This window comes from Lampetra planeri, chromosome 18 (assembly GCF_965212315.1).
Source record: "Lampetra planeri chromosome 18, kcLamPlan1.2.h2, whole genome shotgun sequence".
Lineage (NCBI taxonomy): Eukaryota > Metazoa > Chordata > Hyperoartia > Petromyzontiformes > Petromyzontidae > Lampetra > Lampetra planeri.
The window spans coordinates 5,423,485-5,448,122 of NC_136124.1; the positions used below are offsets into that span (position 1 = coordinate 5,423,485).

Below are 24,638 nucleotides of genomic sequence, written 5' to 3' on the forward strand. Positions count from 1 at the left end.
GCGACGCGTTGTTCTTGCCCCGCTCCGCCCCCTTCCCCCCACGCAGCCTTGCTGTACGCCACAATCTTCGGAAACGTGACGACCATCTTCCAGCAGATGTCGGCCAACACCAACCGCTACCACAAGATGCTGAAGAGCGTGCGCGACTTCCTGCAGCTGCACCAGGTGCCCAAGGGGCTGAGCGAGCGCGTCATGGACTACATCGTGTCCGCCTGGACCATGACCAAGGGCATCGACACCGAGAAGGTGCGTGGCCAACCCAACAGCGGCCGTCGCCACAGCCGCGACACAACTTCTTAACTCACTAACAAACCTTCTTGGCTCTTTCGGTAAAGTCACGTAGAAGGGAAATAATAAAATAATAAAAAATAAAACATAATAAAATAATTCTCACGACGTTTCGGCCACAACGCAAGCGGCCGTCCTCAGGTGAAGAACAGGGCTGTCGGAAAGACAACGTCTGAATGAAACACCACCAGGCTTGGAGCATATATTTAAGCTGGGTTGGAGGGGGAAGAGCGCCTTGACAAAGGAATTTGCATATCAAGAGGAATTTAGCATATTTATGGGAAATGCAGATATGGGATTAGTCACTACTTGTGTAATGCCAATTGGCTGTGTCGGGTGGTGTCACTGGGTTAACGACACATTTATATCTGTGTGATCTAACCCCTAGAAACCTTTTTCATGAATTATATCGGTCGCGAAAGCCTACGTGTTCAATTCACCAAAACTTTTTTGGTTTAATTTCACCAAGTAAGGCCCACTTCTTCTGTCGCACGGCAACAACCGCAATGTCACATTCAGGTTGTCAAGCCAGATTACTGCGTCGGGAGCAGCGGAGTGTATCGCAGTGACCTCTCCTTCGGTATTGCGTCGTCGCACGTCGTACCGTCTGTTCTGGATCACCGCAGTCGCACGCCACTGGAGAGTTTTTTTTATCCCCCCCGGTTTCCTCCCGGATTCCAGTCACGAATAGAATTGGCCAAACGTCCGACAAGTAAGAGACTCTTGAAAAAGAGTCAAAAGACTCTGTGGGGCTTTCTTTGCCAAAAGGTCCATTTGTATTATTATTATTCGTCCAGGAAAGGCTAAGAGAGTCCCAAGGCTATTTACCCCATCGAGCCCTGCGTTTGGACGTTCAGCCAGTTCTTTTGCGTCAGGGGGTTGTGTATGTGGGAGCGAAACTGCGTTACGAGGAGTGAACCCAGTGTGCAGTTAAGAGTACAATTAGCATACAACGTACAATTCATTACCTTCAATGTACAATTATTGTGGCATTAACGTGTGTTATACCGCATATATATATTTGGACGTGTGCTGGAATCCAAATTCTTTACTGCAATCAGCCCAGCGGGATTGAGAGTTTCACAAAATTCGGGGCAATGGCAACTTGTGCCGCCGGCAGTCCCCACCGCTTTTGACGAGTACAAAGCCACCACGTGCGACGATCAGAATCTGAATCGGAATATTTACTTACGCTGGAGGAATCCAATGAGCTTTCAAGCTCTTTTTCACAGATGTCCGGTAGGGGCACGGGGTCAGACCGTTACAACAACAAACAGTAGAAAAACACGATGGGAGTGCACATTATAGTCAAGGTAAACAAATCATTCAAAATATACAAACAAATCAAGGTAAGCTAGTTTTTTTCAATCTTACCAGGTAAGGCCTACTGTTCCATTAGTTACCTTTTCAGAAGCGACCTGGCTTGCCGGCTCGGCCCATCGGTTCTCCGGGTTGATAACACGAGGCGCCGCTTCGCGGGGAAGTCGGCAGTGGTTGTCACCGTGGAGAGACTCGGCACCGTCAATGGAACGTGGAATCTCCACCACTGGCTGCAAATTGGAGACGCGGTCTTTGAGGGCAGCCAAAGAACGCAGAATGCTCATTTTCAATCAAAATCATGGCGGGTCTCATCGCATTAGTCCCAGGTTATTCGTCTGTTCACCTGCCAGCTAAATGAATTTCCCATGCAGTCAGCTCCCAACGTAACACGCGCACGCGCGCACACGCATGCACGCCTAAATGCATGCACACACGAGTGCACGAGCGTGCAGTAAGCGATTAAATCATCGCGCGCTTTGTAAGAGGCAAGCTCGTTGAATAAGTGTTCTTAAAATTGATCCAGCCGTCGAAAATTATATTTGTCCTCTGCTTTGGCTGATCGTGGGATGCTGTCGTGGAGTGTAATGGTTAGCAGCTCACTAGACTTGTAACCCAGGCGGTCGCCATTTTGTTTCAATCTCCTCGAAATGACCGTGAATGTTTCTTAAATCCCCCCCACCCACCCCCACTGCTTCTGTCCACTCAGCAACAATAAGTGGCTTCAGCGAAGCTAGGCAGGTCGCGTATGGCGGGGTGAAGTGTTGGAACTCCCACCTCTTCCAAGGTGTCAGTTCAGCGTGGACGTGCAGGTCACGACACCACTCTGGGATGGGCGCTGTACAGCTGACGTGAGCGGGAGGCCCTTCCGTTTGGCAGTGGTGCCAGCAAGCAATTGCAGAGATGCACCTTTGCCTGTTTGTGCTCGATCTGAAGGCTGGGAAGGCCAGAATTAAACCAGAAACGTACCTGCGAGCATGTGACTCACTCGTGAACCCGTGACTTATAAGCCGTGAGCCAGTGACCCGTGAGCCCGTGAGTCTGTGACCCGTGAACCCGTGAACCCGTGAGCCCGTGAGTCTGTGAGTCTGTGACCCGTGAGCCCGTGAGTCTGTGACCCGTGAGCCCGTGAGTCTGTGACCCGTGAGCCCGTGAGTCTGTGAGTCTGTGACCCGTGAGCCCGTGAGTCTGTGACCCGTGAGCCCGTGAGTCTGTGACCCGTGAACCCGTGAGCCCGTGAGTCTGTGACCCGTGAGCCCGTGAGTCTGTGACCCGTGAGCCCGTGAGTCTGTGAGTCTGTGACCCGTGAGCCCGTGAGTCTGTGACCCGTGAGCCCGTGAGTCTGTGACCCGTGAGTCTGTGAGTCTGTGACCCGTGAGCCCGTGAGTCTGTGACCCGTGAGTCTGTGAGTCTGTGACCCGTGAGCCCGTGAGTCTGTGACCCGTGAGCCCGTGAGTCTGTGACCCGTGAGTCTGTGACCCGTGAACCCGTGAGTCTGTGACCCGTGAGCCCGTGAGTCTGTGACCCGTGAGTCTGTGACCCGTGAACCCGTGAGTCTGTGACCCGTGAGCCCGTGAGCTCGTGACTCGTGACGCGACGTGTGTCATCTGCGTAACGCGATCTGGCGGTGCGAGGGACACGGTGACTCAGCGCGTCACCCCCCTCTCGAAATCCCTCGCGACGCTCGACTCGGCCGGGCCTGGCACCGCCGCGTACATCAAGAGGCGAAGAGAAGCCGGGCGAATTAATTTAGCGTGGAGGGAGAGAAAAAAACCGTTCTGCTTCCCTGTCGCAAACAGGTGCAAGCCAGGGAGCTACAGTGATTGACGATACAGCCCCGTTGGACCAGATGTGAATGTTTGCGATGGTGTGTATTATTGTTTTTTTAATTGTGAGTAAAAGTTGCGTTTGTTTGATTGTTTGCTTGTTGATATTTTTTTACGTCACAGTGATTGTGAAAAACAACCAACATCTCTCCATGTCCTTGATTTTAAAGTACGCAGTCTTTTTCTCAAGTACATGGAAGCATTTTACTACTTTTGCATAGAATTTATAATACGAAATAATTTGCAGTGCATTATCAATGAACGGTTGGATCAATGCCTCCCCATACCATGTCAGTCATGATGGTTGTCATTTTACCGTCCTCTACCCACATTGGTCAATGCCGGTTGGTGAAGGGAGGCTCAGGACTGGCAAAGATGTCGCGCAGCAAGGGTCTGAGCCGTGACTGGGATTTGAACTTCCACCACCAGTTTCGTGGCGCGGTGCGTTCTCCGTTGTGTCATCACTCTTCATAGTCCACTGCGCCGCACTTGTTAGATGCACGCACGTGCACAACTCTTTGGGATAAAGCCTCGGTTTGGAAGCCCTTTTCGAGTTGGTGACCTGCAAAACAAGGTGAGTCCATTAGGGGAATGCTTAAATATAGCATCAACCAGGTATGACATTTTTATACGTAGCCTTTACCTCTATTTCTGGTGCACTTGCTGAGTTGGCCAGCAATGAGTTTAAGCTAAAAATAGTCCTGTAAATAATTGCTGAGGGTTAAAGCCACGCTTCGCCACTCAAAGGCTTAGGTAGCAATCCAGTCCCATTAAGGAAGCATCCCCTCTCTTTTTCTCGTCGGCCGATGGCGCAGAGGGAACACGCGCGCGGGTGCATGGTGCTCGGACGAGTTAAGCCGTGCGGGCCGTGCGATGCACGCGGTGCGGCACCCAATCCCGCGCTCGTGAACGCCGCTCACACCAGCGCGCGGCGTGACACAGTCACCTTTATAAACAACACGGCCGGGTAACGCGTGGCCTTGGGCGATTGTTGAAGGCGTGGCCGGGATGAACGCGACGAGCTTAACGGGGCAGGACTCAGGTGCAAGGTTGGAGCGGTTTTGTAAAACTGACCGTCAAGAGTGAAAAGCTGAGAGACGGCCAGCCTTCGGAAGAGGGAGATATCCATCGGTGTGCGCATTACCTGCAACCGCACGCGCTGAGATTGACTCACGGGTTGGACAGAATGTGAAACGTGCGCAGGGCGGCGTGACCGAGGCGCGCGCCATGGAAGCATTTCGAGAGGTGTAGAGAGGAACGCACTGGTCAGAGTACGTGCGCACGTTAAAGACATCGCATTGAATGTTCCGAAAAGTAAATGGGCCTTGAGCGGGGCGCATTCGCACAGAGGGATGACGACAAAGTGGATGAGACTGATGGAGTGGACATGCCCAATAGGGATGTCCACAGTGGAGAGATGTAGCTATGAATTCAGGTCGTGTGTTTTGGGAGCTAGATTAACCTTTTTAGGCATTGCGGGACCGGAACAGATGGCGATGGCTTCGGGGAGGTCATCTAGCAGTGGATAGATCTTGGCTAACGATGATACATTTTGTTTAGCAATATAATTATTTGAACAAGTATTTCATTGCTAATCTGCCTGTGAAATGGCGCAAATCCCTGCATTGATGACAGCGGTTTATGTGGTGGCTTTCGAAGCGATTGTTTTTATTTATTTTAATTTTTCATGACAACATGTTAAGTTGTGCGGATGTCTGGCTCACGGACGGACAGACGGACAAGACATCGTATGAGCAGGGCTGCCCAGAGGCGCTCGCAGGCACGCGGGGGAGGGGGGGGAGCATGCCACGTAGGGAGGGCCCCCGTGATTCCACCGTCACGCATTATCGCCGCTGCTGGGGGGTGGGAGGCTAATTTTTGTGTCTGTGAGGCCCAGGGAATATTACCCCTTCACCCCCTCCCCTCCTCTGTCTGGGCAGTCTCTTGGTCCATTCGACAAACACAGGCGTCTCACGCACTTTCTTATTTATCGTCAGTCTCGCGCCCTCGCCAAGGTGCGTCGCGTGCGAAATCGCACGGAAATAAATTGGCCATTGGAGGTGCGCTGCATTGTAATGGGCAGGCGTTTTTTTGTTGTTGCTGGGACCGAAGGGTGGAAGCTTCTCTCCCGCAAGCGATCAATAACAGCCCCGAATCCACCACTAATTGTTCCCAGAAGTGAACTCCTTCACATTCGAAATTCGCGATTTAACTGCAAAGTTATTCACGATGCAGGCGGCTCCGAGTCCACGTTTTACGCACATTTCCTCGCGCACTTATTAGCGCCAGTCGCACATTAATTGTGAACTGTTAAGTGCGTCTCTGAGAGGTGCGCAAGCGGGATGTGGAGGCTGTGACTGTGTCGCGTCAGCCGGAGATCTCTTAATGGACTTTGTTCCTCTATCCATTATGCGCGGTCGTGCGTGGGCTTTGCAACAAAAAAATTACCCCTCAACACTACGGGGTTCCACCGGTTCGTCGAAAAGTATTTTCAGAGTTTCTTCTATGTGTGTCTGCACACGTTTTTTTAATTTTTATATTTTGCTATCGTTGGTAATTTTCTCACCGCGAGTCAAAACAAAATGACTTTGTAATGTTGTGTCATTCTTTTTGTCATCTCTCTCCGAGCATTTCGAAATGCTGAGCTTGGACAGGCACGAGTTATTTTGCCCTTTTAATGTCTCACATATTTATCGGTGATTTGGTTTGATGCAACGATTAAAGTTGTGCAAGTTGTCACGCGGTGGGAACAAAAAACACGTTTACACAAAAACAGCGCGGTGGTGAGCGCGACGCTGTGCTATGAACCCAGTTTCCCGAGTTTGTTAACAGGCCACGGCTAACATCGTTGGAGAGTGATACCATCACGGGTCCTGTTATTGTCCTCTACACCAGCCTGCACTTACCAGTGCGGTCAAGTACGATCAAATCCCCCCTCACCCCCCCCCCACCGATATGACATGCAGATGCCTTCCTTCATCCCATTGGTGGATTAAAAATGGATGGAATTTATGTTTTTATAGTATACGCAGCATCTGTGAATTATTCCATTGATGGCCAAACAGAGATATAGAAATGTTGGCTGTGATTATTACCCAGAGCATCTAAAATATTTATGGACACCTTAGATGAAACCTTCAAATGGACAGGACTTTCGGTCAATTATTTCTGACAAGCAATGAAACAAAAATCTCTTTCCGATTTAAATAAGGCATTGGCCCGGGGTGAATTAATGAGCATGCTCAAAATGACCAGAGGACCACGGTTATATATTTATCTATCTCTTATATAACACCCTATTTATTTATTTGATTTTTGTTGAGCTTGCCCTTCATGACCAAGATGCGTCATCTTGTCTGACAACGTGAGCTCGTGGGGTCAAATGCGTGTGTTAGCCCTGAGCCGCCCTTGATGTTTGAGTGTCTACGTATGAAGAGAGCCGCGCTCAGCAGTACAGAAAATCGCAGGCAAGCAATGGGGGAGTTGATGAGGAATCATCAGCACTGGCCGTGATAACCACTTGAGCTTTGATCTATCAAGAGAACAAGGATGAACGGTCCTGGTTAATCGAGCAACTTACGCCATGACCAAATCACTCCAGAATGCGCCCCATCTCTTCAGATATTGGAAGCCTAGCAAGGCTGGGCCTGGATAATACTTCAAGGGGTGAACACCGCGCATGAAACAGGTGCTCTAGGCTCCTGCGGCGGCTATGTTGTCAGCAGGGGACAGTGCAGCAAAATAATTCGTTGTACTGTACTTCTGTGCTCCTGCACCGATGCTCTCTGTTTTCCCCTAACCCACGTTGACCAGCGTGGTGAAGTATGGTAAAAAAAAACCTTACAGCCCGCACGGCGTGGGCAGTGACCTCATCCAGGAGTGGATTGTTTGTGTAGACATTTATCGACGGAGATATACTTTTAAATATGGAACATAAAAGTGGAGATGGTTTAAGCAAAATCAAATTCACGTAAGTTTTTCAGTAAAAAAAATAACATCACAAACTATTCGAGATAAAACATTTTTTTTACATGTCACGCTCTAAAGGACATTTTTAATTGTGTTTATAGATTGCTTTAATTGCCTTCAAGATTAATGCTGGTCGCGCGTGTTGGATCATCTGGACAGTTTCCTTATTTGAATGAATGCACTTCTCTGCACATCTTCCCATCGGCTTGTTGCGCCGTCCTGAACAAATGAAACGGCTCGGAAATGAATCTGGGCGTTGTGCAAACACTCCCGCGATATACGACCAACTTGAGATAACAAGAAATTAAAAACCACCACTAACCCGGCATTTGATTGAAGTACGTGGGCCCAACAGTAGCAGTATTCATTGATTATTTACCATAAACGCCTCCGGAATTGCATGCATAATTAATGGACGAGGCAGCTACAGCGTTGTCGTGCTAACCCGAGGCCAGGCATGCTTAGAGAAGCAACCTTGCAGCTTCAAAAGAGGCACGTGTCACCCCGGTTGGAATTTCGCAGCTCCATGGTGCGTAGCTGATGCCATGCATTAACTACACTGGTCAACAAAAAAAAAATTCTGGCCTGGACTTTTGCAGCTCTTTTAGACTAATTTTAGGGTGCTGATTCCAAATCTGATCTCAGATTTGCTCTACCACATTTCATTTTTATGCTATTGGCATACCCCATTTTCATTGATTTTACCCGAAATTAACTCTGTCACTTATTATTGCAAGTTGTTGCGAGTCAGTGACTGCTTTAGTGTTAAAATATGGTGCTGTATTTTTAGCATAGTGTGTTTATAATATCAATTTATGTATATATCCACATCTATTTCATATTTTTCTTCTGCAGTTTTTATTGAAAATGCAATATTTGATATAAAAAAAACAGATTTGGAATCAGCACCCCAAAATTACTTTAGAACCGTTGGAATACCTTATGGCAGAAAAAGTGTGTTGACCAGTGTTATAGACCGCACCCGCGTCAACCGCAGCAGCATTTGGCCTCAGACGAGGCGCCAGACGTGCAGATTGAGGTGGCCGCGCGTCCACGCAGTCGGGGGTGGGGAGGCCCTTTGGAGTCAGTTGAAGGGTTCACTAGGACGCCGTCATTCGTGCTCGCGTTGTCGCCCCGAACCAGAGGTCGCAAACGGGTTTTGATTCCTTACCCATACTCGTACCCGGCCGCACCAGGGTCGCAAATGGGTACCCGTTCCCTACCCGTACCCGTACCCTACCCGAAATGAGTGACAAACGGTTACTCACCAGTGACTCACGGCCTACCCGTACCCGTACTTGGCCGCACCAGGGTCGCAAACGGGTACCCTACCCGATACCCGGCCGGGTAAGGGTAGCCGGGTATCGGGTAGGGTACGAGTATCGGGTACCCGGTTGCGACCTCTGCCCCGAACGCAGCAGCTCTGTCGCGCTTCGGATTCCTCCGGTATGAATAAATACAGGGTGCTCCAAAAAAGTGTTAACACTTACATGGGACTATCGTTTTTAATGGGAAAAATAACGGATAATACACTGTAATGGGAGCAAATGTATGTTAAGAGCTTTAAAAAGTCAAATAGTCTCCCATTTGTACGACACCTGGAATCTTCTCCAGGTGGTCTCCAGAGCCTGGAGCCACATTTCTCGTGGTGTTGTTGAAAATTCTCAGAAGTGTTAAAACACTTTTTGGAAGCACCCGGTATTTCTGATTCTGTTGCCAGGATTCGGGCGAACGTGTGACCGAGTTGCAGCTTTGTGATTCGACGAATTTTTCGTTTGTCTCTCCGCACTTTCTGCGGATGTAAAAATAAGAAGCGAACGTGGCCACCGCTCTGCTGATTTGCAGTTGTGCAAGGTCGACGCCAGCATTGATCGCGTGACGCGTCTGCTCATCTGGTGGCGAAATGTATATACGTATCGTTCACGAGTACGAGTTGTCATTCCCCATTTCACGAACGATTTTTGACAACCGAAATCCCACGCACATGTTACGGAATTATTCAAGGGTTCGGTATTTAGTTAAATAATGTTGTAGAAAGATAAAAAAAAAACATGTTACGGGTAATGGCCCTTCTTCTCCTTCATCTCTACTCTGATGAAGAGACATTATCTAATTTATTATCACACCACTGTGTATATATTTCTGTTTCGCGGTGATGAGCGTGAATACACATTGATGCCAACACAGATAATATTAGCGCAATTCATATTCAAACCATCAATGTTCCATCGACCTGAATTGGGCCTTAAGGCCACGGAATCCGAGTGCGATTGTGAGCGCAATCATTGCCCGCAATCGTCTGTGAAGAGTGCAATTACTATGAACAACCGTGGACAATTCGGACGGGATCCCCATACGGCGTCGCAGTCCTGTCCAGCCAATGACAACGGAGCTTGTTGGCAAAGTGCGTGCGATTGACATCGATTGCCCTGCAGAGCGCACGACGATTTCGGTTAGTTACGTGACCACTTTCCGTGATCCGATTGGACGTTGCCATCGCAGTTACCGTTTACGGAGCGAGCGTCGATCATCCGATTTGTTCGGATATTGTTGCGACTACGCTGCACTTTTCTTTCTCCCCCCCCACCCAATATAAAGAAGCGATGCCACACCTGTTGCCAGCAGCAGCACCAGCAGCAGCAGCAGTTTCTGGCAACGATTGTCCAAGTGCACCTTTGCCTTTTGAAGCTCCCGCCAAGCTCCGGCTATCCGGACATCTTCGGCCGTGGATTATTTTCACGAGGGGGTTGGGCAGAGGTCGCAACCGGGTACCCGATGCCCGTACCCTACCCGATACCCGGCTACCCGTACCCGGCCGGGTACGGGTACCCGTTTGCGACCCTGGTGCGGCCGGGTACGGGTACGGGTAGGCCGCGAGTCACTTGTGAGTCACCGTTTGTCACTCATTTCCCAACGTCTTGTCTCTTCTCACAATTCAAGTTCCTAGAATCAACCCACCCGCGCCTGCAACATGGCTTCATCGCAGAGGTCGCAAACGGGTACCCGTACCTGTACCCTACCCGATACCCAGCCGGGTACGGGTAGCCGGGCATCGGGTAGGGTACGGGTATCGGGTACCCGTTTGCGACCCTGGTGCGACCGGGTACGGGTAAGGAATCAAAACCCGTTTGCGACCTCTGGGGTTGGGTGGATGCGGGGAGGGGGGCTGTGGGAGCGGGCCTGGAGGAGGGAGGGGGGGGGGTCTTACAAAAAATAACCTGCGCTGTTTCCTGCCGCTCTTCTCTCCTTTAACGGCAGGTGCTACAGATCTGTCCCAAGGACATGCGCGCCGATATCTGTGTGCACCTCAACCGCTTGGTGTTTAACGAGCACCCGGCGTTCCGGCTGGCGAGCGACGGGTGCCTGCGCGCCCTGGCCGTCGAGTTCCAGACGGTGCACTCGGCCCCGGGCGACCTCATCTACCACGGAGGCGAGAGCGTCGACGCGCTGTGCTTCGTCGTCTCGGGCTCCCTCGAGGTGGTGCAGGACGAGGAGGTCGTCGCCATCCTGGGTGAGGACGCACACGCCTGCTTGCGAACGTTCCCCCCCCGCTCCCACCCCCCCCGCTCCCCATCCCCCCACTCCCCCCGCTCCCCCCCCCGCTCGCCCCCCCGCTCGCCCCCCTCGCTCCCCCCCCCTCGCTCCCCCCCGACCCCCCCCTCGCTCCCCCCCGACCTCCCCCTCGCTCCCCCCCCTCGCCCCACCCCCTCGCTCCCCCCCCCTCGCTCCCCCCCCCGCTCCCTCCCCCCCGCGCTCGTTTGCTCCGTGCATCTGCTCGCTTGAGCGCGGCTCGTGTGCTCGCCCTGCTCGCTGACTTTCCCCGCCCGTGTATGTACGTACGTAGGTTGAACTTCTTTCGCGCCGTACGTAGCCGGCCGTGCTAATCGGAGGTGCGGGAGGGGAAGGATATTTAAAACAAACAATAAACACTGAACGCAAAAAGCAGTTCGAAATAAATGAAATCGGGATCGTGATTTAGACTGGAGGAGGAATCCGATGAGCTATGAAGCTCTTTTTCACAGCGGTCCACTCATCTACCCATCCAACCACTCACCCACTCACCCAACCACTCACCCAACCACTCACCCAACCACTCACCCACTCACCCACCCAACCACCCACTCACTCATTCACCCACCCACCCACTCACCCACCCACCCACTCACCCACTCACCTACCAACTCATCCACCCACTCACCCACCCAACCACTCACTCACTCACCCACCCAACCACTCACCTACTCACCCACTCACCCACCCAACCACCCACTCACTCATTCACCCACCCACCCACTCACCCACTCACCTACCAACTCATCCACCCACTCATCCACCCTCCTACCCACCCACTTGCATGCCCACTCACTGTCATCGCATTGATCTACTGCTCCTCTGCTTCTCCACTTGCAGTTATTAGTTGTGTATTGTGAATGCAAATCATGTTAGCGTCGGACTGCCGCACAAGGAGGCCTTGTTTACAGCGAAATTGAGCTTTTGAAAGTGAAAAAAACGTACATCCAATTAGTTCTGCCCGAACACTTTCTGCACAATTTGAGTTCCGAGGTTGTGCACAGATTTTTATTGGGCCTTGCATATGCAATGCAATTTGAATTTAAGCAGTGTCTGACTGCAGCGCCTTGGGATGCGATATCATTTCGACGCCATGTAAAGTAAAATTGTAAACGCAGTCTCAAGACGCTGTACAAAAAGTTAGGTTGTGAATGAGTAAGTGATTGAGTTCACGCGTGAATCAATGAATGAGCGACTGACTACCTGACTGTACAAGGGAAGGAATATATCAACGAGTGATGTTTTGCATGAATGGGTGAAGTAATTAATAAAGTTATGAGGAAATTAACGTGTGATTGAGTCAAAGATTGAGCGAACGACTACATGAGAGAACGCTTACAAAGTTAATTCATTCATGAATCAATGAATGGGTGAGTGAATTAATGTTGGAATCAGTATGTGAGGGAACGAATGATTAATTGAGTCAATGAATGACATGACAGCCTCTCAAATGTTTTATTTTAAAACAGACTTATGAATTGAACGACCTCATGAGCCAACGGAGGTCGGAATCTCAGGTCACCAAGAGCTTTTCTACCTGACACCTTGATGGCCAAAGTGCTGGGACATCAGGTGAAGTTTCAACCCCAACCCAGGGTGTGAACCGTCGACCCCTTCTTTGTGTTCAAAAGTGGAAGCCTCAAGTGGCCAAGAAAAGCCCCAATTATCAAGTCGTAGGTCACGGTGATTTGCTGCCCAACTGAGCATCGAGGAGGCGCTCGCCTCACGTTCACAGCCCTGCGAGGCCAGTGGTGGGAATTGCACGTTCAGAATCCTATAGATTTTTATTTTCCTGGAGGAGGAATCCGATGAGCTATGAAGCTCTTCTTCACAGATGTCCAGTTCCTACGGCAGTGAGGGGGCGGTGGCGGGCCTCTGCGTAGGACAACCACTGTTGACTTCCCCACGAATTGGTTCCAATTGTATCGACCCAGGAAGGATGATGGGGCCGGGTCAACCCCCCCGCCACCCCATTCCTTGCCCTCCTCATCCAGGACTTGAACTCGCTTCTTTGCAGCCTTTCCCGATCGCCTGCCATCGCTTATTGCCGTTCTTTTCTCTGGGGGCTGTGATCCCCGGTGGTGGTGGGAGCGGGGAGGAGGGAAATGCTCGCGTACGTACCCGCGTTTAATTATTTATTTCGTAAAGCATGCGTTATTTCATATTACAAAAAAATAATAAGAAGTGTCATTGCCCAGGGGCAGGTGGAAGCGAGGGGCCAAAAAAAGCAAGCTTAGTTTATTTTTGTCGTTGAGCCGCTCAATATACGACTCCATTAATGTTTAGCACGCCGGTCTGCCAAGCTCTTAACAAGAACGTCTATCCCCGGTTTCCCTCGACTCCCACGGGTGGCGCGGAGTTCATCGGCGATTTTTTTCATGACGAGGCTGGCGAGTGGGCCAGCAGAGGACGGCTTGTTGTTATTATTATTAGTTATGAATTTCGATTGCAAAAATGGTCGCCGTCGTCATCATCATTGTTGTCGTCGTCGTCGTCTTTTTGGTCATCACTGCCATCGTCGCCAATTGTAAGGCAAGGTATTAACATTTGGTGACAAGACTTCAAAAGGAAGGCTTTCCGCAACCATAGAACGTGGCAGGCCGTTGACCTTTCCCGACGAAACACTCTTTAAGGTTGACTTTTGTGAAAACAAATCATTTTGAAAGAAACATTATTTTTTTACCGCCAATTTTTAATTACTCTCTTCACGGCTAAAGGCTGAGGTTCAAATAAATCAAAGTGTTTATCTATTAGCGTAAAATAGATTAACAAGAAGCACACAGCACCCTCTGGTCCTCTCTTCCCACACACATCCCATCAGCATTGACCACGAGCTAACGAGAGTTCAGTTTCTCAACGAGCCGTGCGGCAGTCACCAACCCTCGCCTCAATACCACTCACCACCCTCACCTCAGAGCCACTCACCACCCTCACCTCACAGCCACTCACCACCCTCACCTCACAACCACTCACCACCCTACCCTCACAACCACTCACCACCCTCACCTCACAGCCACTCACCACCCTCACCTCACAGCCACTCACCACCTCACCTCACAACCACTCACCAACCTCACCTCACAACCACTCACCACCCTCACCTCACAACCACTCACCACCCTCACCTCACAACCACTCACCACCCTCACCTCACAACCATTCACCACCCTCACCTCACAACCACTCACCACTCTCACCTCACAACCACTCACCACCATCGCCTCACAACCACTCACCACCCTCACCTCACAACCACTCACGAACCCGAAAGTCACATTAAACAACTAAAAGTTGATTTTGCTTTTAATAATTCATGCGCGAGAGGCAGGGCTGCACAGAGACTCCCCGGAGGCCCAGCACGGAGTGCCATTTGGCGTCCACTGATTCATTAGCGACACAAACAAAAAAAAAGCCAGGCCCATTGGGGGGAGACCCTTTGGTTTTGCGAGACCCTTTGGCCGTGCGCTTCCCTGATGAGAGGCTGAATAAAGTGCGGCTGAAACCCGGGCTTCGAAACCCAGGTTTCTCAACGGTGCCGGCCCAGCGCTTCCGACACGCGGTATTATCCACATAAGCTACTCGGGCAACCTCCAGCACGTCTTAAAGTTGACACTGCGCGGATTAGCGGTGATCACATTGAGGGTTCGCGCGCAGTGTGTACGGGCGCGCGCGTGTCCGTGCGCGTGCGTGCGTGTGTGTTTTCGGTGCGTGCGCGCGCGCGCGTGTGTGTGTGTTCGCGTGACAGCGAAGCAATTTGTGAGGCTCTGCGAGTGAACATTTGGGCTCTGCCTCCTGGGGCAGAGGTAATGGGAGTGATGCATGCGAGTGGGCGGTTAGGCGATTCACGTAGCAGACGCACAGTGGAAAAAAATATCAATAGGGATTACGCGCTTACGCAGATGCCAGTCGTAGCATCAATGCTCAAAGCTATTCTTTGTTCTGCCGGTAGTTAAACATTGATGCCCGCCGTATTTATAATTCACCCGTTCATAGGCAGTGTCTGTCTCTGCGTAGCTTAAGGATTTTTTGTTGTTGTTATTGAAAATGAGCTAGCGAGCTTAACAGGGCCTTGCACAACCAAATAAGACACAAAGGTGTTTGGGAGCGGATTAAATGAATGACGTTGCTTGTAGTCCGATAGGGGGGGGGGGGGGGGTGGGGGTTAAAATGGATCACTCTGAGCAACAGTGTGCTTATAGCTGTGCGGTTGTGTTTTTTTTCCTTACAACTTTTGCGAAATGATACACAGACTGCCCGTACTCACCTGGGAGGTGTACATTGTGTGTGCGTGTTTATTTTTGCCTTTTAAGTTTTTTAGTACGTGTTTCCAAATTAACAACGTTGCGCGGTCATTAAACATTGAGAAGAGAAACCACTCGGGGCAATTGCCGCTCAATTATACTCTGCTGAGCGGTGAGTGCGTAGCGCACGCTCGCCAACAATTCCAGCTGACACGACAGCCATCGTTAAGGCGCCATGGAAAAAAGAATCCAACTTTAGTGCACCCACAAGACGAGTGTTCAGTCGCGTTCCTTTTCCACTAAAACGAGAGCACTTTGTGAAACGCTGAGCGGTGCTTAGTCGCGTAATGTGTTTCCCCAAAAATAACAGGTAAAGGTGCAGCCCTGCAATTGCTCGCCGAACAATGCTGCCTGACGGAAGGGGGTCTCTGCTAACAGGGAGCTTGAGAGAGGGGGTCGCTGTAAACCAGTTTTATTCAGGGGAGGGCACTTTGGCCGATAAGACATCATCAGTGTGAGGGCAGCCACAACGCCCTGCGAGGGGTCTTTTCACGTTTGCGTATTGCCAGAGGCTGCACTAACGGCCACCTGGGTCCGTTAGTGTGGCCCGCGGGCCTTGCAATGAAGACCGCTGGCTCCAGACGGGACTTTTGCTCAAGCTCCTCCACGACTCGGAAGAGGGTGAACAGTAAAGCATCAACAACAATGTCCTGCATAAGTGCCCGAGTGGCCCAAGTCGCTCAGGGGTCAGAGTTCGTGCGTGTGAGTGTACGCCTCACTGAACCTGCATCTCCGTGAAACTGGGTTCTCGAGTGTAGAGGGTTGTTGGTCTCAGCCCGGATACCAGTGACGGCGTGCAAAGACAATGGTATCGAATTTTTTTGGGTTTTTTGTTATCGATTAATTTCACGAAATTCCAATTCTGAGAATTAAAACATTGTTTTTTGTTTGTAACGTGATGAACAATTCTATTTAGAAGGGCGTGTGGGCAAGTGTGCCCCTAGTGTGTGGGTTAACAGAAAAGGCCACTTGAACAAGGGGTCTCAGAGGTAGTTCTGTGCGACCTCCTTCCACGTGACGTTCTCTAGCAGGGAATGATGCGCTGCTCTCCGAGAGTTCCGATTGGATGCTTTGGTCCGTGACGTCGCGTCGACGGCACAATTTGAATCAAAATAAGAAAAAGGTGAACAATAAAAAAACATCGTGCCAATGTACTGTCAATGCATTTACGTTTCAAATTTGTTTTTTATGCATTATTATTATTATTATCATCATCAGCCACGGTTGAAGGCGTGTGGATGTAGTAATCCACCCAACATGTGCCCACGAGCGGATTGCAAAGCTTCATCTCCCCGGTGGACCTCCTCCATCGGACGCATTCCGCTCCTCCTCCGCTGCCGCTCTGCCACGGTTCTTGACGAATCTTTCTTCATATATTTATCCTGAAAAAATCCGATGAGCTATGAAGCGCTTTTTTTATATATACCTACCACAGACGTCCACTTCGGGCGGACGCACAAGTTACAACAACAGACAGACGCGGAGTGCGTCCTGCCCAACCCCATTTACTTTTATAAACAGTTTGAACGACGTCAGGGCCAGCGAACGCTCTCTGATCCACACGTTCCTCTGTCGCTCAGAGTTTAGTTAAATTAAACATGAAACGTCACTGGAATTAATCACCGGCTGTTGACGTGGTGGGGTCACCTCGTTGGGTCAGCGACGATATCGCGAGAGGGATTCTCTTGACCCTGAGCTCAGCAAAAACAAACATTATCCAACCTGTGTCCTGGCCTCTATATCAATCGTATGCAAACCAAAAAAATATATGCAATCTTTATTACAACCGAGCCTGACCTGACTCTGTTGGATTTAATTAAAAATAGTTTAAATTGATTGGCATTGATCCAGAATTGATTCAAGACTCAAAATGTGAAATTTTGGTCAGCTCCAGTTATTTCACACACGCGCACACAGGCACACACGCACAGAGTGCATCGTAATTAATAAGCTCACACAACGTACACACACATGCACACTCACGCAGCATGCACACATACGCACACACACACGAGCACAGAAACGCATACGCGCACACACATGCACACAGCGTGGAATAGCTCACACGCAGCATGTATATGCATGCACTGCGTTCATAGAAATACATACGTTCACACACAACGCACATACACACAGTACGCACACGCATACACAGCATGCATACACACAGCGTGCACAGAAATGCACATGCGTAGACACAGCGTGCATATACACATACACGTGCAGAAACTCACACACACACACCGTGCACATACATGCATGCACACATACACAGCATGCATACAGCTTCTCACACACGCACATGCACACACGTGCATGCAGACACGCGCATGCAGACACGCACACACACACACATCGTGCATACACCTTCACACACGCACATGCACGCACGGCGTGCATACACGTGCATGCAGACACGCACACACACAACGTGCATACATTGACACACACGCACATGCACGCACGGCGTGCATACACGTGCATGCAGACACGCACACACACAACGTGCATACATTGACACACACGCACATGCACGCACGGCGTGCATACCAGTGCATGCACACATACACACACACATCGTGCATACATTGTCACACACGCACATGCACACACGGCTGGCATACACGAGCAAGCACCCAGGGCATTGCGTGCAGCACGGATATATTTAGCTTCACTGCCTTTGAAATGTTCACGTAGCCCCCTGTGGCTGAGACACAGCACCTGGCTGAAGATCAAGAATCTACTTATGCTCTTTGCTGAATACCTCTGATTGAATGAGTGCAAACAATGTCAATCCATAACAGAGCTTAATGAGGGGCATTTACATTTCCATACGGGAGCCGGCTCGGATGTATGCCTGTCGCATCGCATGCTGGCGAGGGCCCGACGTTAGCTTGATAAGAGTGATAACAATATCATCAACAGCAGCTGCGGCAGTCAAACCCGCCAAAGCAGATTTCGAAGCCGATTAAGGAAATTATCGGCGAGATCTAAATTATAGCGGCGGCGGATTAATGCCGGCGCTGAGTCAGCGGTTGGAATTCCACATTACTTTGACGGGGCTTGTGCTGTTCGCCTTTTTGGCGTTCTCTGGCCTGACACTTTTAAGACGAGGCTCTAAAGAAAGCTGCCTCTGGTGTGGACCAATCAGTTTCAAAGACAATGCCAAATGTTATCAGAGCATGTTTTTTTTGTTTGCATCTTCACCACAAGTACGTGTCGTGAATGCAGACAGGATTCCTTGGTGTTTTAACATCTTAACACCTGTTTTATTGCCAGAGAGGGTAAAACCCATTGTTACATGGGGTTCGGTATATCCATAAAACGGCCCACCGTTGACTTCACCGTACAGCGACACTGGTGTATAGCTGCAGTCTTGCAAATGATTTTCGTTTGTAGTCGGGGCTGAGATTTGTTGTTAGAATTGTAAGAGGGTCCCATTTGGTCTCGTGCGCACGAGGCCGCTCATTTACAAGCGTCTGGCAGAGGCGATGTGGCAGAGGCGATGTGGCAGAGGCGATGTGGCAGAGGCGATGTGGCAGAGGCGATGTGGCAGAGGCGATGTGGCAGAGGCGATGTGGCAGAAAATGTGGCAGAGTCGGGCGCCGCTGTGGCCAGATGTTAACTCCCTCGCCGGTATGCGGGAGGTCGTGGGTTCGATCTCGACCCTGACGCCTGATGTATATTTGAAGTTTGCGCGTTTTCCCCATGGTCGTGTGGATTTGGCTGCTATGAATTTCCACAAGCCACTTGTTGAGCTATGGTTTGTGGCCAGGTTGCTTATGAAAAATAAAATCACTATGGCTCAGTGAGCCATTACCTGTTAAAATAGTTTATAGTATTATACTTGTGACATGAGATTATCAACTTGTATGTATGTATGTTCAACTTCTTTCTCCCCGTAACTGGTGCAGACAATGGTCCCAGTCCCTAAGCTCTCCATCAATCACAGGCACCGGGCCCTCCAGATAATCATGGTGTCAATGATCCTGATTTTGATGGGTGATTCTCATTATGATGATTATGATGATGGGCAGATCATGTCGCTAGAAAGGATGATAACCGGTGGTCGATGCAGGCAAAATGAGGGAGATCGAGTGATACTTGTGCGCAGGTCGCAGTACTCGCTTTTGTAGCAATAGAGGTTTCGTGGGTTCGATCGCGTGAATATAAACGCGGCACCACCCGACACAGCCAATTAGTCAGGTTTGTCATGTGAACAAAACAGGACAATTCGTTACAAGTACAGCACACGGCACACCGGTGTGTTGGAGAGTAAAGCCACGACATTTACAATTCGAGTACGACGTTTCGCCACCAATTACAACCAGCATCATCAGGCGACGGCCAGAGTTGTGGAGAAATCCTCCTCCCGTTTCGCTCTTAAATAGAGGGACAGACGTGACGTCATCACCCGTGAGCCAATCAGGCGCGACGCCACCTGAGCTATGCCAGCCACCCATCTGTACCATCACAAAACCAACGCTTATCTGCTCTGGACCTGCTGCTGTGATCCACGCGGCTTTGGCCAGCAGAAGGGAGCTGTTCATCTGCAGCCCCCAGTGGTCCGGAACGGTCTCTGCCGACAGAAGTCCGCTCAGCCGGGACTAGAAACATCTCTTTACTCTTCTGTTCAGTTTGGTGACATTTTTCTCTGTGCCGTCAGCGCTGCTGACTGCGTTTTTTTGTTGATGAATGCGGCCGCGCGTTACAAATCTTGGATTTATTGATTTGAGCCAGACGGATTGTCGCATCGCAGGGCTGTTGGCTTTGGAAAGGCCTTCGTCTAACAGTGGATAGATCATGCCTGGTAATGGTGATGACTTCATGATGACCATGTTGATCATGATGATGTTGATGATGATGACGAAGGTGATAACGATAATAATGCTGATAATAATCATGACGATGACATTGATTTTGATGATGACAATGATGGCAAATACAATGACGTTGATCACACTAAACACGATGAAGATGACAAGCGTAATAATTAATAAGATGATGTAGAAAGTGGTGATGATAGAGATAGTGGTGACGACGATGATGATGATGATGATGACGACGGCGATGACGAGGACGACTAAAGTAACAGCGATGATTATGACGATAACGATGACGATGGAGATGGTGGTGGCAATGACGATCGTAGTGACCATGACGACGATGATGACGACGACGACAATGATCACAGTGGGCGATGACGGCGATGGCTCGCAGGCAAGGGCGACGTGTTCGGGGACGTCTTCTGGAAGGAGAGCACGCTGGCGCAGTCGTGCGCCAACGTGCGCGCGCTCACCTACTGCGACCTGCACGTGATCAAGCGCGAGGCGCTGCTCAAGGTGCTCGACTTCTACACCGGCTTCGCCAACTCCTTCTCGCGCAACCTCATCCTCACCTACAACCTCCGCAAGCGGGTGAGCGAACGCCGGCACACCACGCACCCCCCAAACCTCACCGATTCCACCGCATCCCACCGACCCCACCAACCCCACCGACCCCACTAACCCCACCAACCCCACTGACCCCACCGACCCCATTAACACCACCCCACCAACTCCCTACTTCCGTCCCATCGGACGCACGCCCACCACCCACTCGGTATCGTAGGTCAATATAAACAAGTTTCCATGGCATGGTTCAACGCAAGTCGATGCTTCGAGTTGGTCTCGGTAGGCCTTAGTTTGGTTGAATTTGGCCTAATTTTGCCTAATTTCTCACAAAAACTCGAGCTCCATGGAAAATAATCGAGTTGTCTAAAAACGCAAGTGGTGAATCGATAAATGTCCACGATTCTTAGGCAGTACCCCGAGTGCACAGCAGCGACCACCAGAGTACACAACAGTGGAGTACACAGTGGCCACCAGAGTACACAACAGTGGAGTACACAGTGGCCACCAGAGTACACAACAGTGGAGTACACAGTGGCCACCAGAGTACACAACAGTGGAGTACACAGTGGCCACCAGAGTACACAACAGTGGAGTACACAGTGGCCACCAGAGTACACAACAGTGGAGTACACAGTGGCCACCAGAGTACACAGCACCGATTGCTTTACCTCTATTCTGTACTTTTTTGTTGTTTCGTTTAGATTTGTTTTCATCATTTTGTTGAGTCCAGCTCACTCTTGAAAACGAGACCCTCATCTTGGGTGCTCACAGCTGGTTTAAGCAACATGCTCTTAGCACGGTATCGCAGTACGTGGCTCATGGGTAAATCAGATACGTCTTCTTTGTAAGTGGCGCGCGCGAATGCGAGTTTCTGATATCGCGCTGCCCGTGGTGTGTGTTCTCACGGCAGTCGTCGCGATTAACCTGCCGCTGTGCACTTCTGACGGCGGTGTTCTGAGCTGGGTTACTGCAGTCGAGCAACAGCCAATCAATGAATTCAGGAATAAAAATAACAAGCGCGTAACAATGCATTGGCTAATACAAATAAACACATAGGCTTTTCACGTGGATGGTACACAGCTAAGTAGACTGCTGTCATGACCAAGTAATATCCCTATGAAGACACGAGGTCTCTTTTCCGCGGAATGTAAAAGGGGCATCCCTGCAAGCGCCTGCTGACACCACCGCTGGCAGAAGAGTCGCCACTCGACGAAGCTCAAATCCCACTGACCCATTCGGCCTAGTCCTGCACGCTGGCCAGACGTCTTGGAAGCGGTGGAAGTACCCGAACTTGACCCCACCACACGCAACTTGCGGATCGGCTAACTGTGGCGTTGTCCTTTTATACTGCTGGGTGGACAGAGGCAGTGGAGCTTGAGAGGGGGGGTTTAAGAAACTTGCGCCATGCTTTCATTTGCATCGTCGGTAGATGGGATCGAACAATATATTTTTTATTTTACCAGGTAAGGCCCACTGAGCTTCATGGCTCTTTGTCAGATGCGTCCTGGCCACAAACGACAGCTCAGCAAAGTGACTTATCACGTGGCAATTTATAGCAGCCAAATGTTTGACTCTAAATGTGGAGGGAAAACCCGGAGGACCCAAAGAAGAATCCATGCGACCACGGGGAGACTGAACACGCAAACTCCAAATGTACAGGCATCGTCAGGGTCCGTATCGAGCTCACGACTTCCTCTATACCAGGCGAGATCGTTAACATCTCGCCACCGTGGCTAGATGGCCTCTGGATTGCGAGTCCAGTGCCCTGACCACTACACTTTAGTGTCTATTCTCAAGGAAGACCAGGGTGTGAAGTAAAACAACGAAAATCTAATCAGTATGCGCTGTTGTGGAGCATTGCGATTAATAAACTAAACACTTCCTCTCTGCCACGAACTAAAATAAAAACAGAAAATAGTGTCAACAAAACAACGCCGGGAAAAAAATCCCCACGGCAAACATACAAGAAACAACATTCACAACACGATTAAGAAGAAATGCTACGGAATAACATTATCTTGCCCCCATTATACTGCGCGCTTTTAACATACAAATTGTATGTTTTGGTAGTCACTCTGCAATTGCATGGCGCCCGCATCTACATATTCCTCCATCCACAACGTGTCATCCGGGCAAATAATGTGGCACCCCCACAGGGTAGTGCACTTGGTACTGCTGAATTCTCCACTCTGTCCTTGGCACAAGAGGGATGTTTTTTTTGTCTCCTGCCACTCCGGTTTCCCCTGCACATGTGAACACTCATTCACTGGCCGATACCACCTTTATATAGAGAGGATTGCAGAGCTTGGCGGGGGGGGAATTTTTAACCAGCTCACCACCATCTGGCTGATGCCTTCCCCACTCGTCTGTGGATCCTACTCGTGCCTCTCAGTCATTCTCTCTCTTCAAGAGTGAGCAATGACGACAACGTCGCCTTGCGTGTTACAAGGTTACGTTGTCGTTATCGTTACGCCATCATAACGACAAATAATAAATGTTGCTCTCCTTTACAGGTGACTGAGCATGATGATATTATAAACAGAGCGTTCATCATAATCGCCATCGTCAGCCGTGATCAATCCACTGCGGGATAAAGGCCTCCCCAAGTCATTGCCACCTGTCACCATTCTGCGATGCGATAATCCGCCTAGCACCTGCACCCGAGGTGATTTCATCGCTCCATCTCCGCGGTGGATGTCATCTCGGTCGCGGTCCGTCCCTTGGCTGCCATCCGTGACCATCGGTCGTCATTCCTTCCAGCAATACGCTCTCCTCAAGTCCGCTTTCTTTTCCGAAACAAAATTGCGATGAACAACAAATCTCTGATCAAACGCGGTGTTTGGGCAGGTTGAAATAACATTCCCCTCTAGCACCTGAAAAATATGTACCCATCCATGCAAGCATCTTCAAAGTTTTACTTATTTATTTCTACTTTGAAGGGGTTTGCAGCGATGATCAAATGTCATTTGCGGGCTGTTATGAAGCGGTAGGCATCACGTGGCCCGCAGGCTTTGAGACGTTAATTTTGCGGGCTGTATGCAGGCCACAGATCGTATGTGTGTGTGTGTATGTTGAACTTCTTTCGCACCGTACGCAGCCAACCGTGATAATCGGAGGTGGCTCCTAGGTTCCTCCACCCGTGCTGTAAGACAACACGTGCAGTGCACGGCAACAATCATTCCAGGCCGATATTCCTTCCCTACTGCTCCCCCCCCACGTTGCTTTAATGAGCTATGAAATGAGGTTCTTTAAAGGTCACGGTCAGAGCACGGGTAGTGTTGCTGACAAAGCATCCTAATCGGGCACAAGTGGGTCGACTGACAGAGAACAATGCTGATGGATCGGACCGAGGTTCGGAGGTAAGCCGGCTCGCTACCTGTCGTGCCGCTTGTTAATTAAGTCTGGACGGCGACGCAGCCGTGTTTTACAATGTTTTGGCCGCGGGGACAACCACGTATACAGATAAAGGTCTCGTTCCCTCGTTAAGCCTCAACGGACTGTTGGGACAAGTGCTGTCAGCGAGCACCTATGAAGGCCGCCACGGCGCGCGAGAGGGGGGTCAATGGCCAGTACTACGCCCGGCCGCCTTTGTCTCCCCAGTGGCTATGCTTATTACACACTGCGCCAGGTACTCGTTTGATGCTGAATTGACCAAGGGGAGGTCCATGACTGGCTCTGATAATCGTCACTGGCGTTGGCCGTGAGCAGGAATTGAACTTGGGTGGCCAGGTTTGTGGCACAGCGCGCTAACCGCTGCGCCACCGTTCCCCATAACCGCACACACGCACACGTGCACGCAACCTTCCCTGCGCCTAACGGTCTGCACACAGCAAGTTAATTGTGACCCAAGTGAAGTCATTCTCATTTGTATCACAAATATTTGAGGATAACAAACAAGACGAGAACATTTTGAGTACAACTATTGTTTAGCTTCTTCCAGCAATTTAACCTCCAACTTTGCGATTTAAAATTAA

General features: G+C 50.2%; 1 protein-coding gene across 1 annotated transcript in view; it reads left to right on the plus strand.

The window, feature by feature from the left end:
• KCNH1 (potassium voltage-gated channel subfamily H member 1) overlaps positions 1-24,638 on the plus strand; it is a 140,459-nt gene that overhangs the window by 94,255 nt on the left and 21,566 nt on the right. Inside the window, exons 8-10 of the mRNA XM_078602668.1 lie at positions 47-246; positions 10,659-10,911; positions 20,492-20,688. Of these exons, the coding sequence (XP_078458794.1) occupies positions 47-246; positions 10,659-10,911; positions 20,492-20,688 (650 nt within the window). The remainder of the gene's footprint in view (positions 1-46; positions 247-10,658; positions 10,912-20,491; positions 20,689-24,638) is intronic.